General features: G+C 27.2%; 1 protein-coding gene across 1 annotated transcript in view; it reads left to right on the top strand.

Moving 5' to 3' along the window:
- Nucleotides 1–17,431, top strand: part of LOC142320242 (paired box protein Pax-4-like) — a 151,653-nt gene that overhangs the window by 131,014 nt on the left and 3,208 nt on the right. The window contains exons 4-5 of the mRNA XM_075357940.1: nt 6,423–6,563; nt 14,812–15,042. Coding sequence (XP_075214055.1) covers nt 6,423–6,563; nt 14,812–15,042 — 372 coding nt within the window. The remainder of the gene's footprint in view (nt 1–6,422; nt 6,564–14,811; nt 15,043–17,431) is intronic.

Below are 17,431 nucleotides of genomic sequence, written 5' to 3'. Positions count from 1 at the left end.
TACTTTGCATATAAAATATATGTTAAAAATTACAATTGTGTAATAATCAGAGAATATATTTTGAAACAAATAAGCCTATTATTCTACTGTTTTAATTTAAACCATCAGAATATTTTTTAAATGAATTATATTTTATTGTATTATGCATTTTAATTTTCAGAGGTATTTATTTCTGTTATTGATTATTCAACAAACAGAATCTACTTTAGATTAGAAAAACTAAAATAACCCTAATACCATTAGATTTTGAAACAATATAAAAAAATACTGGTTTTAATTTTTTTTAAATTATCTTGCGCAGTTCTGCGCAAGAAGTCCGATATTTTTGTTTCCGATGCCTTAACTATTTCGCAGTCAGAAACGTACTGTTTTTCAGAATACAATGCACTAAATACGTTTAACAAGTAGATCCAACACCCGCGTATCTAGTTTCAACTCACTCACTATTGCATTAGCGCTTATGGAAAATACACCACTGCAGAGGTTATGTTGTTTGTTATCGAACTTAAATTGAGCATCTCAAGAACGACTCAATCAATCTTCATCGAATTTTCACATGCACAACTTCAGACACACTTTTATACCATTATCTAAATTTGACTGAAATAGATTCAGTAGTTTTGGAGATTTTCTAACCGCAAAAGTTTATGTATAGGCCTATATATTTATATAAATATAAAATTCACTTGGAAACCCAAGTGAATGGTATTTTCATACTCTTCATAACTCAAAACGTAAAGAAAATTCATTTTTTCTCCCTCCCACCATGCGATCGAAAGTAATACCGACTTTCGAAGTCTGTAGTAATTGTTTATCGCAATATTAAAATAAATTATGTTAATAATTTGTTCCATTATTTAAACGAACTTCTTTATCTTAAAATAATTATTTTTGTTTCCATTTTTGAATAGGCTACAGCTCTGCTAATACGGTTAAAAATAACGTATAAACCTTTTTAAAAACAGATTTAAAATAAACAAAAGTTCATCCACATTCATTTGTCAATTTATTATTATAAGACAATATTTTTTTTACGTAAGTCGTAATAATACAGGAAAAACTGTAATTAATATTCCTAGATCCCCCTATCTAATTTTTTATTATTTTAATTGAAACCCTCACCGACAATTTTTAATTAATTAATTATATATCTTCTTTATTTCAGGATATATTAATTATTGTGTGCTTCGAGTCACACAAAACTACGTAGCGTTACGGATGGAAAAATGCTGCGTTAAATAAAATAATAGAAAAATATCGGTTATTAATTGTTAAGACATAGTAATAATTTTCAGGGCCTGATGAATCCCATGTAAATTAAGGTATTTAAAACTTAAACACACCTTTGTAGGTCAAATATAATTTAACTGAATTACTAGTTATTAATAAATATAACGTGTGTTTAAGAATCTTGTATCTATTTGTAAAATAAATCGGATTTCTCGCTTTTTTTACTGTACTTTTTTTATTATATTCATACCTGTTTTTCTCTTCCTGGCATAAGTTTTTTTACGTTACTGAGAGGATAAAAAATAAGAACTTTGACGTAGAAATCGTGAGAGAAGAGGAACTATGAGATTCAGGCAAAAGATAAGAATATAAATCTAACAGAAGTATTTTTTTTTTTGAAAAAAAATATTACTGAAATTTTATAGTGAAAATTCCATAGAATTAATTTACAGTTAAAAATTATTTAAATATTTAAAGTTAAGATTAACAGTATTACAAAAATACAAGCAATGCCATTTTTATTTACATAATTTCATAAAATTAAGTTTTCTTTTTAAAAAAACAGTAAAATATTTGAAAACTTAGATTAAAAATTAATCTTGAACCTTTAACAGTATATTACACTGATTTTAGATAAATTTCTTTTGGTATTAAAGAATTTGTTTTGTAAGAATACAAACATTTTTAAGAAATTACGTTTTACTATATGGTAAACTTTTTATTTCATTTCAATTAACATTTCAAATACAGTACTACGAAGAAAGAAAGATAACTTTGTATATATATATATATCTATGTATATATTGATAATTGTTATCTACAGTATTGACTGTATCATGTTACAACATAGCTGACAAAATATTTGAATAGTATTAACGCTATGCATTTAATAATAAGAATACACTCACTAACTTAGCATAACAAGTAGGTAGACGACTGCATTAAATCATGAACAGGAGTAGGTGGAAGGGGTAAGTTCTAGAGGGTGTTAAAATCCTATTGGTAGCTGCTCTTATATAAGTAATGCCATTTTACTTCTGCTAAGTCGCGAAATTGAGGACAGATTTTTTTCAATTAACTTATTTATTCACAATTTTCTGTAAATTAAATATTAGCAAGTTATGTATCGAAGAGCTACTGATTAAATTTCTAAAATAATTCATTTCATTTTATTTTATTAAAAACAACTTATTTTACGCAAAAAATTGTAAAAATATAACTATGTAAATTTAATATCCATGAAGCAAAATTTTATAACTTATATACTATTAATATTTATTCTTCCAATTTTTATTTTATTAAAAACAAAAAAAAAAAATTCAGTCGACTAACAAATGAGTAAAGAACAATTTCAACCTTTAAGTGCGTTTAGGTTTCGACGTATTACTGCAACCCTGGCGTACATCTCAAGTCACAGCAGTAATGAAGTAATGTAGAAAATCCGATAAAACATACTACGAATAATAACAAATTCACCTTGGTAATAATAACCACCACATAATAACTCGAAAATTACAGAAATCCAGGAGTCATGAATCTCTTTGACAACTATAGAACAAGCCAAGTCTTGAACGACTGCACCATCCAAAATATTTGAACGAGTGCAACCATTTCTCAAAGATACTTTATACATAAAGAGCGATACTAATAAATTAATTCTCAATCAAAATATTAAATATTCAACCTACCTATTTTTTGTTCTAGTAGCAAAAAAATTGTACAACCATCACTATATTTATTTAAGCGAAATATAAATTTTTTTTTCTCAATAACAATTATAATTACAATCTGCTCTCCTGCGGAGCCATAAGTAAGTTTCCTGACAAAAGCACGTGATAAGAAGGTCCTTAAGGAACCCCCAAAATAAATAATAGACAATAAATAGTTGCAAGCAAACTTAAAGTCAAATATGAAATTTCAAGCTCAGTTATAAATCACAAACCAATAATTTTAGCACCATATAGTCCACAAAATAAACATTAATAACAAATAAAAAAGAAAGAGAAGTAACAAGAAATTAGATACGACACCACTAAACTTGACGGTGTTAGATACCAAACTGTTACGCAGACCCTAAGTCGGGTACATGTGTTCGTTTCAACCGTCGGACGTCTCTGCTGTTATCGAGTAGATTAATTGTAAAGTGGTTTACATGATTTTCAAGCCTCTGCACGTATTTGATATTGCGCTGTTGTGGAATCTCACGAACCGATGGGAGCTCCAGATAATCATGATTCTCATGATTCCGCGTTAACCAGGGAGCTTCGGCAATTACCCTCGCTACTTTGTTCTGAAATCGTTGTATAATTTCCACATTACTATTACTAGCCGTTCCCCACAATTCCACACCGTACGTCCAGATTAGGCTCAGGATAGTTTTGTAAATTAAGATTTTGTTTGATAACGCGGTGCCTGAGTTCCTCCGTAGCAGCCAATAAAGTTCCCTGTACCTTGCGTTTCCTCTTCATCCTCACGTGACACTTTCAGGTCAAACGCCGATCCAGGTGAAGTCCCAGATACCGCACAGTCTCTGTTTGCGGGATCAAAACACCATCGAAGTACACACCGGGACAGTCACCTTTCCGCATAGCAAATGTGACGTGCCTCGACTTACCCTGATTAACCTTAATTCTCCACTTTTTCTGCCACACGCGCACACAATCTAGAGCCATTTGTGCACTAACGAAAACCCTGGCTATGCCAGGGTTTTCGTTAACGGACAGGATAGCAGTGTCTTTTTACGTATTTCATTATTAAAAGAACAGAATTTAAAGATGATATCGAATAGAAAAAATAATAATAAAATTAAATCATAATTTATTATTAATATTTTACTGTAATAGCCAAAAATAATTTTAAATTATAAAATACATAACATGAATCATTCTTTAATTGAGGTTTGTTATTTGTTAAAATTAACAAATTATATATTTTACTTTATTTATTATTTTTATTATTATTACAGCAAATTTTCGACTATAATAAGATTATCGATCAGCCACAATTGAAGATGGATTAATCAAATAAAAGTTATCAACACGAATAATAAGAATAGGTTTGTAGCAGAGCTCTAAAAGGTTTTAAACTCACAAAATTCCAAACTGGTTGAATTTCACAAGCACGTTGAAGCATTATATTATTAACAAAGGAAAAAAAATAATTTTGCTAGATTTCCGATGGTGTGTTTACAAAAAACTGCGACAAAATTGTGTTTTTTGTTTAGATTTTTATTAGTACTTTTTCATTTAATTGTAACTACTAAACAACATCTTAAAAATTTGAAGAAATAAAAGAAATAGAATTTAAAAGAGGAGAAGATTATCAATTTTATTGTATCTTTTTCTTTTAAATTGTGTTTGGTTTATCATAAATGCACTGTGTATCAACAAGAAATATCTTAAAATGAAAATTTCTACCTATCCCATTAAATTCTTGTTAATCATTAAAATATTTAAACTTAAAAAAGGTACAAAATTTATTTAATTAAATTTGTAGATTATTATGGTTATTAAAGCACCATTTAACATTTTATACAAATGTAGTGAAATTATTTAATTTTTAAAAAAGTCACTGTTATTTCCTGTATTACTAAATCATAAGGTGATCAGTAGTGAAAATTAGAGGTTTTAATTTAAAATTTTTCTAATGGATTTTTTTTTTTTAATAAACCAAAAAACGTTTCAAGGGTTAAGGAAAAGTATTTTTTCAGAATCTTATAAAAGAAATTAGGTCAATACTATAATGTGACTAAAAAACAAACTTTTATCTAACAGATTTTTAATGTTATTATATTAAGTTATAAAAGTACCAATGGGAAATAAAATTTTATAATTATTACTTTCTTCATTATTAAATCTTGTTACTTTTTTTTTTTTTAGCGAAATTTATGAAAATTCAGCTGGTTTGAAAATTTTCTGTGAGATTTTGGCCAATTTTCATACTGGGGATAGGAATATTATCCTACAGTTTAAAAACATCGGTTTTCAGTGATTTAATCATTCCTATAATCTGCCTTACACACAAGATACGTAGTTATTAGCAAGTGTGTTCTTTAATTACGAAACTTTACTTCTATTATGATCTTTTATTTGAATTATGTTATTGTTACTCCACATAATTAACTTTTTCTTTTTTTTAGTAAATACCAGAAATTTCACTTATGTTTTTTTGTTCATTTAATTAAAAATAAAGAAAAAACAAATATGATCATTTACGAATAGGCTAGTAGGATTTAGAAACATTTTCAATTTCACGTAGATAGTTATTTAATAAATCCTATCCTTCCTTCTTTGTTATTATGATAAAAAAATAGTTAAACCACAACTACCTGCAATTTTATTTTTCTACTGATATTGTTTTTTTTTTTTTTTTAATATGGCTTCTAATGCGTCTTCCATATTTAAATGGATGTCCTCTTCAGTACAATTATTTCATTCGGCCATCTTAAAAAAGTCCATTATATTTTGTTAAACTTGTCTAGTTCATAAGAATATTATAACTTCCTGTTCTTTATTCTATCAACCACAATATCCTTAATTTAAGTTCCTACTTAAATTATTCAGATGCACCCAGTTCTAATTTGTTGTTTTTATTTATAGCAGTAATAGGAGTAAAACTGTAGAAAATTGTGTGGATTCGTATACAAAAAGATTAATAGAATTCGTTTTACTCATAAAATGTTTTTTTTTATGAAACCTATAAATCGATTTAAAGTTTTGAACTTATTATTTATTGATATATTTACAAAATTACCTAAACCGTATTTATAAAAATCACCAGATCATCTAAATTTTTTTACCACCAGGAAGTGAAATTACCGGGTAATGAAACCTACTGTACGAATAAAAAATTTATATCAAATTCTATTCACGGAGAAATAGCTAAGAAAATTGAAAAATTCGACAATTTTTCGTGATTATTTTTTTCAGAAGACTACAACAGAACCTTCATAAAAGTTCTCTCTACGAGAAAGGTAATAAGTATTTTATTGAAAAGAAGCTGATATCTAACCTAATATTGTTCATAGATATTTGTATGAGTCACTATTTACAAGAAAATATGCACTGGGCCGCTAGGGAGAATGTTGGTCTAAACGGAATATTAAAAAATAATTTTTATCTTAATGTTTGAAATTTAAACTGTATTCTCAAGTAATAATAAGCTTTATTTATATCATTGAAATTTATTTTCAGGTACTTTACGCCCACCCGGGCTTATAGGAGGTAGCAAACCAAAAGTTGCAACACCAGCAGTCGTCTCTAAAATAGAACAGTACAAAAGAGAAAATCCAACGATATTCGCATGGGAGATACGAGAAAGACTTATATCTGAAGGTAAGATTATAACAGAAGTAAGTAAAAAATTAATAGGTTTTAACTTAACGAATACAAATTCGTGTAGTGAAAATTAACACACTCTCTCATTCAATAACACACTCATATGAATACACAGATAGATATAAAAATCTAAGTATAAAAAATATTCGTAAGTATTTAAATAGAGAAAAGTGTTTATAAAGTAATTTTACAAACGGGAAAATAAGTATAGAAAGTAGAAGTAAAAAATAAACTATAATATTTTGTTCAACTGACAATTTTAAGGCATTCGTTTGGGTATTGGATGACAAAAAATATTCCTATTTTTTAAAATAGTCTTACTGCTGCATTACTATAAACCGAAGGGAAAAAATACAAAAAATAAATAACTAGGTAAATTTAATTTATAATTTTACCGTATGAATCAACTAAGAGAAATTTAATTTCGATGAAAGTTATATAAAATAATAAAAAAAAAAAAAATAAATAATATATATAACATTTTTAAATGAAAAGAAATGCATATTCTCCTATTAAAAAATTGAAAATATCGATTAAAAACCATTCAGTGAATGCGAAATTCGGATTAAATTTATTTTAATAAAAGTTTAATAATATTTCGAATAATATTTGGAACACATATTTGTAAGTGATTTAACCCTTATTATTTTTTCTAATTTTTATTCTAACAGACAAGATTGATTAACTCATTTGGCTCCAGGGTTACCATTCCACTTTACGATATTTTAATAACTTGATAAGATATGAAACTTAAATTGGGTCGTACTAGCATCAGCCAGGTAGGAAAAGAGAAAGAATGAATTATTAAAAGGTACTAATTTTAATTAAGCTAATAGATTTTGAAACAACAAATATTAATCACACCTTTTGGTTACTTATAACTAATATGTTGAAGTGTATAATTCTAAATACAACAAGAATATATGAATCCGTTAACATGTTTCTTTTAAAATAACTATTAAAACAATGTGGGCAACTTTATCTAAGATTTCTCAGATTTATAAAAACGTTTTATGTTGTTCAGAAAACATTTTCTACAAGAGTGCTGCTCTCATGTAAGAAAAGATAAGCTGTACAAGTTAATTTGAAAACGTGAATAGAATAGAATTTTTTAATAAGGGTTTAGGTAACTAGTCGAAGAAAGCCACGGCAAACATTATGCACTCAGATCCGCTTAATTTCGTGTCATCAGCAAGAGAGACAATACCGCTGTCTTATGGGAAACGTACAAAAATGTTTAAATAAAAACAAAACAGTTTTATGGTAATAAAAAATATAATTATTTATGTAAAATATACATACACTGATTTTTTTAATTAAATATATCAGAATCTGCTACATTAAACTGTTTCATATCTCTTTAAAAATATAAATTTTTTATGTTTTAAAACTGATGATTTTACGTTAGATATTTTTTTCATATTCCTTATCGATTGCAAAAATTTTACAAAATGAATTTAATAAATATTTTAAAAGTATATTTTAAAAAAAGAAAAGAAATTATGTTTTTTTGAAAAAAAAATTAGATTTTTTTTCAGTAGTAGTTAGTTAATATACTTCCTAATTTAAAAATAAAATAATTAATTTAATAAAACTACGGTAAAGTTAATAATTTATAATTTTGAAATATTTTAATAAAAATTAAAACTGAATAACAGGAATTTTTTTAAGTGGATTAGTAGCCCATTTCAAAAAAAAAAATTTTACTAACAGTTTAGTTATAAAATTACATAATATTTAGTACCGATTTAAACACAATTATTTGTAACGTTTTAAAATATATACTATTACTATAAAGTTGAAGATTTCAGCATAATTTTTGAATGTATTTCATATTAAGAATACCGATTTTAAATTTACAAGATATCTAATACTTTTTTATAATGCTGAAGAGTATAATTTTTTTATAGATTAAAAAATTTTTTATAGATTATAGTGTAAGACTATAATGTACAGATGATTATCATCTGCATGGATTAAAGTAATGTTATTGTAAACTTTACTAAATAAGTTATATTTTTCACTACCGAAATTGAATAAATAAAAATTAATGTTTACAACAAAAAAAATAAATAAAAAATAAAATTACATAAAAATTCATTAATAAAGTTGTTAATGCGATTTACTCAGTAAAAAGATATGAACGTTAAAAATCGTTGTTATTTATTTTCATATAATATCATCGATTAATTTGATCATTAGCGTGAATCCAGACAGAAAAAAAAATACAGACAAATTGACTAATTACCAGTGTTGTTATAATTTTCATTAAAGTATTGCCCGGGTAAGCGGCAGGTTTGTATTTTTGTTGAGGAATTTCCCGTCGAATGGCGATTCTGCAGAGCTTATCTGCTTGTCAGAGGTAATTTATTTCTCGTGCTACCGGCACTCCTAGGTCCTGCAGATTTATGCTCTATAAAGCCAGACAATGCGATGAAAAAAGCAACACTTCAAGCTCTGGTCTATCTGTTTTTTGCGAAGGCTCCTCGTTCTTGCAACTAGGCGGATAATAGCTATACCAGCCAATAAATCTGGCGACTTAACACCTCCTTATGGTCTCTTGAGTGCGAACAGGTATACAAGATAACAGTTAGCCAGCACAACTCTTCTCGTAGTTGTTTAAACGTAATGTAATGTTTTTATTCCTTTATCCTGGTAGTTTTTATGCTGTTAGCTGCACTGACGATTCAATTGGTTATAAGGTGATCATATGAACGATGCTACCAACAGACCGAGTTTGATTTTAACGACTGTAAAATGTAAAATCATGATTGTTGGAATAAATCGTTAAAAGATATGGTGTTTTTATAAATATTTATCTTTAAATAATGTACTAACTATGTAAATTATTACATAAAATGTAAACTGACAAGCAAATTGTAACTACTTTGTGATTAAAATTATGAAAAATTTTATATTGTTAAAAGTTTTTACACCACAAATCTAAGAATTTTCGTAAAAGTATTTAAATAGGAGTGTAATGATTAGTAAAGATTAGCAATTTGTACCAATAACTGATGAAAATAATAAAATGCATTACCGAAAAACTGGATAGTAATTGCAATTCCGACTTAAATACAAGATATTTTGTTATTAACATTATTTTAAATAATGTTAACGGCATATGTTAGCTAAAATTAAAGCCAAAAACTTTATCGACCTAAACAATAATAAAATAGAATCACACCTACATAATGAGTTACACTGAAGAAAGAAATGTGTAGAATAACATTTTAAGTACAAATTATACATTATATAACCGAGTCAGAAGAAAGTAACAGTTTGAATACGCTACCTCAGAATTTTTAGTGCTCATAACAAAAATTATGCGTTATTAATGTAATTATTATTATTTTTTTAAATAAACATATTATTAATTAATATAAATTTAAGTAGAATACAAATATTATATATATATATATATATATATATATATATATATATATATCAATAACCTGTTCACATCGGCTTTTTATTGAATCGAATTTCTAAGAACCATGAGAAGGTCAGCTTCTCTTTAGTCATCTTTGACTGGTCGCAGCTCACATTTCAGATTTAGGAAACACAGAACAACAGTTCCGGTGATGCATCTGAGTTATGACCGCCTTTGTTATTTGTGGAAAAGCATTTTTCGCCTCTAAAAATAAGAGAAAAACTAGCAGACAGGGAGCGTATCAAATTTGAGAGTCACGCGCTCAAATGAAATCGATTACTTGAAATCGAACAAAAGGAATCTTCAATTGACCGCCTGTACGTACAGTCTAGACACCTACAACTTGTTATATTAATGGAATGCTGTGGTATAGTCAGGAGAGCCTCGATATTATTATTTTTTTGTTCAAATCATTTTCTTTAGTTTAAAAGAATAGAGACATTTCTATTGACTACCTCTGTAACTGAAGTTAACCTTAATAAAAGTTTAATTCACCATTACAGAACTGAAAGTAATAAATATATTACAAAAAATATATTATTCTTAGTAAATTAGATACTTATAGAAATTAACGTGAGTCTAATATTTTAATTATTTTTATGCTTATTATCTTGATAACATTTTTACGTCAAAGATAATAATTTATTCTGACTAAAAGCAGATTGACAACAAAGATATGAAAATAGATCACAAACCAAAATACGACTATAAGAAGTGCATATATATATTACGTTACGTACAAACATATAGGAGGTACAGACTTAGCCTATATGAAATCACTTACAAAAATTGATAAAAGTTAACGAGTTAATTTTTTAATTAAATGTTGATTTTTTTGAATAAAACTTACCCCTCAACATTTGAATAAATATTCTATTTTGAAATATATTAAAATATATTTAATATACTACTCTGTTTTAATTACACTATTTTATTATAAAATAAAATATATTTTCTTATATACAATAAAGTTTTATTATTAACTTTTTTTATTTTTTGAGTTTTGTTAAATAATCATATAGCATTTATTTATTAAATAATTATTATAAACAATGTTCTGAATAAAATTAAGACTATTATTTACATTTTTATATTATAATCAACACAGATTAATATATGACTTATATTATTCTGTTACGCACGGCTAATATCAGTATAAGCTGACCTGAAAGTATCTGTATAGTTTACTACTTAAATTATTTAGTACACTTTAAGAATATTTATTAACAAGAAATAAGAAGTACCTTACAACAGTGTAAAGATTTATTACATCTTTAAATATTCTGATAGCCTACTTTTATACTTTTCTGGAAAATAATTGCAAGGTTTTTATTACAGATGATAAATACTTATTGTTATATAACTCATTTAAATTATGGAACAGGCTGTTCTATAAATATATGTATTTGTTATTTTATAAACATTTCCTAAATATATAATATTATTCCATATATAAATTGTATATTCAATATAATCTACATCGATTCATTTATAATGTAAGTCAACAAGTAGATATGGTGAGAATAGTAATCTAGAAAAGGGTTAAAAAAGGAGTGTCACAACTTTCTCCAGTACATAAAGGAATAAGATATGAATGTAGTCTATCCCGATGCCTTTCAACTTGTAGGTAGAAGAAGCAATAGAAGAAAGGAAAAGATTAATAATAATAATGATTAAAAAAAAGAATAATGCTATCAAGTATAAGGGCAAGCTTTTGATTTAAACCGGAAATACTGTTAATCATATAATTAATAAATATAAATATTACTAATTTTCGTGGACTCTTAAAAAATAATCCAGAAAAGAAATATAGTTTGACAATAAAAACAAAGAAAGGTTATGAAACGTGTCAGAATATCAATTAATTATAACGATAAAATAGATAAGAAGTTACAAAAATGTAATACCGAAAATAATCGAGGATTTTTCTGTTTTTGCAGCAGAATAATAAAAGGTTGAAGATCTCGAAAATATATTAGCAAAACAAAGGAGGGATTTCTTGATGATAAAAATATGAAAACATAATAACATTGATTCTGAATTTTGAATTTTTTTCAATTTTTATGAAAACTGATGACAACAATACACCAGAAATGATAGGAAACCAGAAAAAAGAGTGGTACAAGATGCTGAAATATTATAAATAAATATAGATATTTTTAAATTATAAATGTTATAGATAAATGTCAAAATTTTTATGGATTGATAAAGTTTGAAATAAAGAGGTTTTTTGATTAACAGGAGGAAAAATAAATTCGTGGTGAATTGTAAGAATGCATATTTTTTTGATTAACAGGAGGAAAAATAAATTCGTGGTGAATTGTAAGAATGCATATGTAATCATTAACAAGAAACACAAATTCATATAAGAACTAATTGAAGCTATAAAAAGTAGAAGAGACGAAAAGATTAACACCGAGTAGAAATTAATAAAAAAGTGTATTAAATCATCTCTTAACTGATCAGATTAATAATTCTGAAAGTGGCAAAGACTTGTGAAATATTAAAATCAATTTTTATCACCTGAGAGTATAATTCAATAGGCCTACGTAAGCTTTTTATTGCATAGTTTTTGCTGAGAACTCTATTTATAAAGATTGGGTTGTACTTTTGTAAATATGTTTAAAGCTTATTAACTGCCTTCATCATAACGGCAAAAAAATTTAGAACTATCTCAATTTATACCGCAATCACATTTCTGTTAGTATGTGTTACTTCACTGATTTATTTGCCGATAAAAAACTGGAAAAAAGTACTTTTGATTAAATTTTACGTAGTTCGATTTTAATTAATAATTATCTATTAAAATTAAATCAGCAATTCGTGTTTCTAATAAATAGAAACATTGAAATTAAAAATTATTATTGCATTATTATAAATATTTAGACGAAATAGGATTTTAAAAAGTCGAAGTGGTATTTAAATAAGGAGACGAAATGGTATTTAAAAAAAAAACATGTTTTATAATAATTTCTAGATTCCTTTCTTCGGCGCAGAAGAGAAAGTACTTTAACTCTCTTATAACATATGTTTGCAACAGTTATTTTGGATTGTTGCTTGTAAGACCCTCAGTTAATGACACGTTTTACAAAACTACATCGTATTTTATTGTACATATTTCGGATGGGTACAGAATATATAATCATATTTTTATATGATTTTATAAATATAATTTTTATTTCCTTGTACTAAGTAAAGGATGTATTGAGATCGCGAAAAATTTCGGTTTTCAGATTTCAACAGAAATATCCATTTTGACCATCCCTGAATTTATTTTGACTAGTTTTAGCGTGACGTCTGTATGTACATATGTGTGTATGTATCTCGTCTATCTCGAAAACGATTAGCTGTATGTTGTTGAAATTTTGGATTTACGACTGTTGTAACATCTAGTTGTGCACCTCCCCTTTTGATTACAATCGCTGGACCAAAAGTGTCCAAAAAAGCCCAAAATTAAAAAAAAAAAATTAATTTTGGACTATTTCTTAACTGCAGTAATAAGCTCTCATTGGGAGCTTTTCAACAATATATATCATTAGTGGTACTTATTTTCATTGGTTCCAGAGTTATAGCCAAATAAAATTTTATTTAAAGAAATATTTGTATTTTATAACGGGAAGGCACATCGGTTCGAATTCGACTTCATCTCCTTTTTTTTAACATTTTTTTAAATATATATATATATATATATATATATATATATTGATTTATTAATAATTATTAAACCCTGATTGTAAAAAGTTTTACAATAAATAATAATAAATAAAAAAATATGAAAAAATATCAGAAGTTATTAATAAAATAAAATTTTATGTACTTTTCATTTTTTTTAAATGTGTATTTTAATTTAATAGGCGTACAAGGAAGTCATGTGATGTTCACATCAGAGTTTTTCATGGAATCAACCATCATTTTTTACGTTTCAAACGCAAAATTACGTAAAATAATTAAAAATCGAAAAAGTTAATAAAAAAATTCCCAAATCGGGTCAGGACAACGAGAAAAAAATTAGAAAATAGCCAAGGCAGTTAAAAACAGATATTTTTATATTTTTGACATAGCCGTAAAGTCAAGTTAGGTTAAAAAAGTAATAAAAAAAAAGATTTTTTTAAAATTATTTTTTTCGTCTTAGTAGACATTTTTTTTTTAAAAAGAAATTGGCTTAATTACATAAATTAATGAAAGTTATCGGGGAATGAAATAAGATAACGTCGATTTTTATTATCGTTGCTATAAAACGAAATGTTGAACTTAATATTCATCAGCAAATATATATCACAACTAGGATGGAGATAAAATCTGTGGTAGGGAACGTACTGTAATAACCGATACATTATTATTTGCGTAATAATATGAAAAACACGTGAGTTAATTAATTGGTATAATATTAGTACTTCTGAAAACACAAGTTACACAAACTGAATTAATGTATTACGGAAGGTATGGGTAATATTATTGCTGCTGATGTAAAACACGTTCTTAGTTTTATTATATAACCTTGAAAGTTTTCCATTTAAATTAACCTTATAATTGCTACTGAACTCTGAGAATATAAACGTGCCTCAGATAGATGAAAACAGCGTTTTTTGCCGCTTAACCTGACTTCATATCTTTTCCGTTCTTTCTTTTTCAATTTTCAGGTCCTGATTTAAAAATTCAGTGAAAATTGAAATAAATACTATGGAATAAACCATCAATTCAGCCAAGTTTTTAATTCATAATAATAATATTTCATTAATTAAATTTAAATTATAAAAAATTTTTACGAATGATAAATTATTTAATTTATTTTTTTTTTAAATTAATTTTTAGGTGTATGCACGAACGGTACAGCGCCATCAGTTAGCAGTATAAACAGGATTCTGAGGAACAGAGCAGCTGAACGAGCTGCAGCCGAGTTTGCTAGAGCCGCTGGTTACGGTTTGCATCCTTATGCATCTTTTCCATGGCCAGCACCTGGTTTGTGGCCTTTGCAAGCTCATCCCTCCGGCCCACAGGTTCGGGCACCACGTTCTCCTGGAGATCTTATGCCTCGGCTTATAGGTGAGTAAGTGATTTTTAATTAAATTTGTTACTTTTTTAATTACTTTCAAAATTAATAAATAGAAGGTAATAAAACTGAATTTATATACACGGAGTAATAGAGGTTTATTTAACCACAAAATACAGGTGTTGGTTTTTTCATGTATGTTTTAGATGTACGTCAGGATATATTGATAAATTACCAGAAAATTTTCAATTAATAATAAAATTTAATTTATGTCTTCCTTTTCTTTGTCACATAAAAAAAATTTACATATGCAATTACTTTTAGTCATTTCGTGATTTATGTAACAATTTAAGCCAGTTTGTGATTATTGCGTAAGAATTATTAGTTTTTTACACCGGGTTCGACTCCTTCCTGCTTTTTTGAAGAAGGTAGGCCAATTATTTAATCAGGTTAGTCAAAACTATTTAATTTCAACTCTATCAGATCTTCTCCAAGCTATCATTTGCCATCGTGTTGTGTTAAATAAACATTAATTTGTTTTGACAAACCAAGAGTGTAACAAACCTACGTGGCTTGTTAACTTACGAAATAGGCACTGTTACTACGTTTCTAGTTAACTAAAGTTATATCACACATCTCATTGAAACCCGGGTTATTATACGATTCATTCGTTCATTTAAAAAGAAAAAAAGGATAATTTTCTGCTATTCGTAATAGGTCTTGTTCTTTTGTAACTTCATCATGACATCATCAATCATCGACGTTGAGGTAACAGATTCGCCACGGATGAGTACCCCACATCAAACAGCTTCTCCCTTATTACGAGAATTTGATTACAGTATCAAACCTACTTATCTTCTATTTTACTGAGTAAAACAGACGAGTAGGAATAAAGAAAAAAAATACTATTTATTATTTTTGTGTTTTCCAACTTTAAAAATAAATATGGTGTAGTTAAAGAAGTGTCTTAATTCGGTTAATTTAATCTTCCTATCTTTCTCTACAATCGTTTTGGGTAAACCGGATTTAATTTTTATTTAAAGACAGTATATTATATGATTTCACATATTTATCTGCACCTATAAAGCAACTTGTTCTTTCTGACGGACAGATTCATCAACGCCCAGCAAAAACTACTGAAGATAAATCGATGAAAATTTGTTTATATATTCTTCTTACGGTGTAAGTGCACTAAGAAAGGACTTTTTTAAATTCCGAGTTTAAAGGGTTAAAATGGAGTAAAAATAAAATTTCCTATTTTTTTTTTTATAATTCTTCGATAGCAAATGAAGATTTCGAATTAACTTTTGGTGAGCGTAATTTTCATGTGAATATCTAATCAGTTTCTAGATGTTTCGAAATTCCGAATTTAAAGGGTTAAAATGGATTTTGAATTTTTTCTGAAACCCGGCTATTTTTTTTAATTGACAGGTAATGATACCACCTGAATTTTTAATTTATGGAATTTGTATGTAAACATTTAAAAATAATTTTCTACATGTTTCGAAATTCGACCTTGCAATGGATGAAGAAAGGTAAAAATACTTGAATAATGATTGCAAATTTTCCCCACTTCCGACTATATTAAACGAGATATTCGCTAGATTAGGGCTTGCAATATTTTCAGATATACATCTAAAAGCCATTTTCGGTTTTCTGAATTTTGATTTTTTAAGGGATGCGACAGTGTACAGCGCGGCGGTTCAACCAACGCAGCGACTGTTACTGTATTTGTGACGCGACTGGCTTCACCTGCCTCGGGTTACTTGACTAAAAAAAATAAAATATTTTTAGAAGTAATAAAAAAAAAAAAAAAAAAAAAAAATACAAATGAAGTACGGTCACCTCCTAATGGTGTTTGTCGGGTAATGCTAAGAATCGAAAAAAATACCCGTACGAAGTACGAGTAACCAGTTTTATAACTAATATTTTTTTAGATTACTCAAAATTTCGGGTCCTGTACTACCTAACTGTTGCTCTGAAGATATTACAATACACTGATATTTTAAATAAATAATTAAATATTATAAATAAATAATATTATAAATAAATATTTAATATAAATTGAACACTTTAATTCTTACTTATCATTAAGACCAAAGGGCAAAGCCCTCTAGCAAGATGCGAAGGATGAACGTAGCGAGTCATGACCGACTAAATATTCCCTGAGAGCGACAGGAAACGCAAGTAATCATATAACGCTGGAGAAGCCGCGTCGGAATGGTAAAAGTAACGATTAGTAAGTCTTAAGGACAAAAGTTGGCAGGCATTGACCTAAGAGAGGGCAGTTTCTCTCATAGACAATTTTATGTCGCTTGCCCTACAGTAACTCAGGTAGCAGTTTATTCAATGTAGTATCACAAAAAAAATATTTCAACGGGGCATTTTCATTAAATGCCGTAACGGGGATTTAACGAAAATCTAAAAAGACTATTCTTGACT

Source organism: Lycorma delicatula, chromosome 2 (genome assembly GCF_047948215.1).
Source record: "Lycorma delicatula isolate Av1 chromosome 2, ASM4794821v1, whole genome shotgun sequence".
NCBI lineage: Eukaryota > Metazoa > Arthropoda > Insecta > Hemiptera > Fulgoridae > Lycorma > Lycorma delicatula.
The sequence above is the reverse complement of the archived record's forward strand: the minus strand, read 5'-3'. Positions and strand labels throughout refer to the sequence as shown.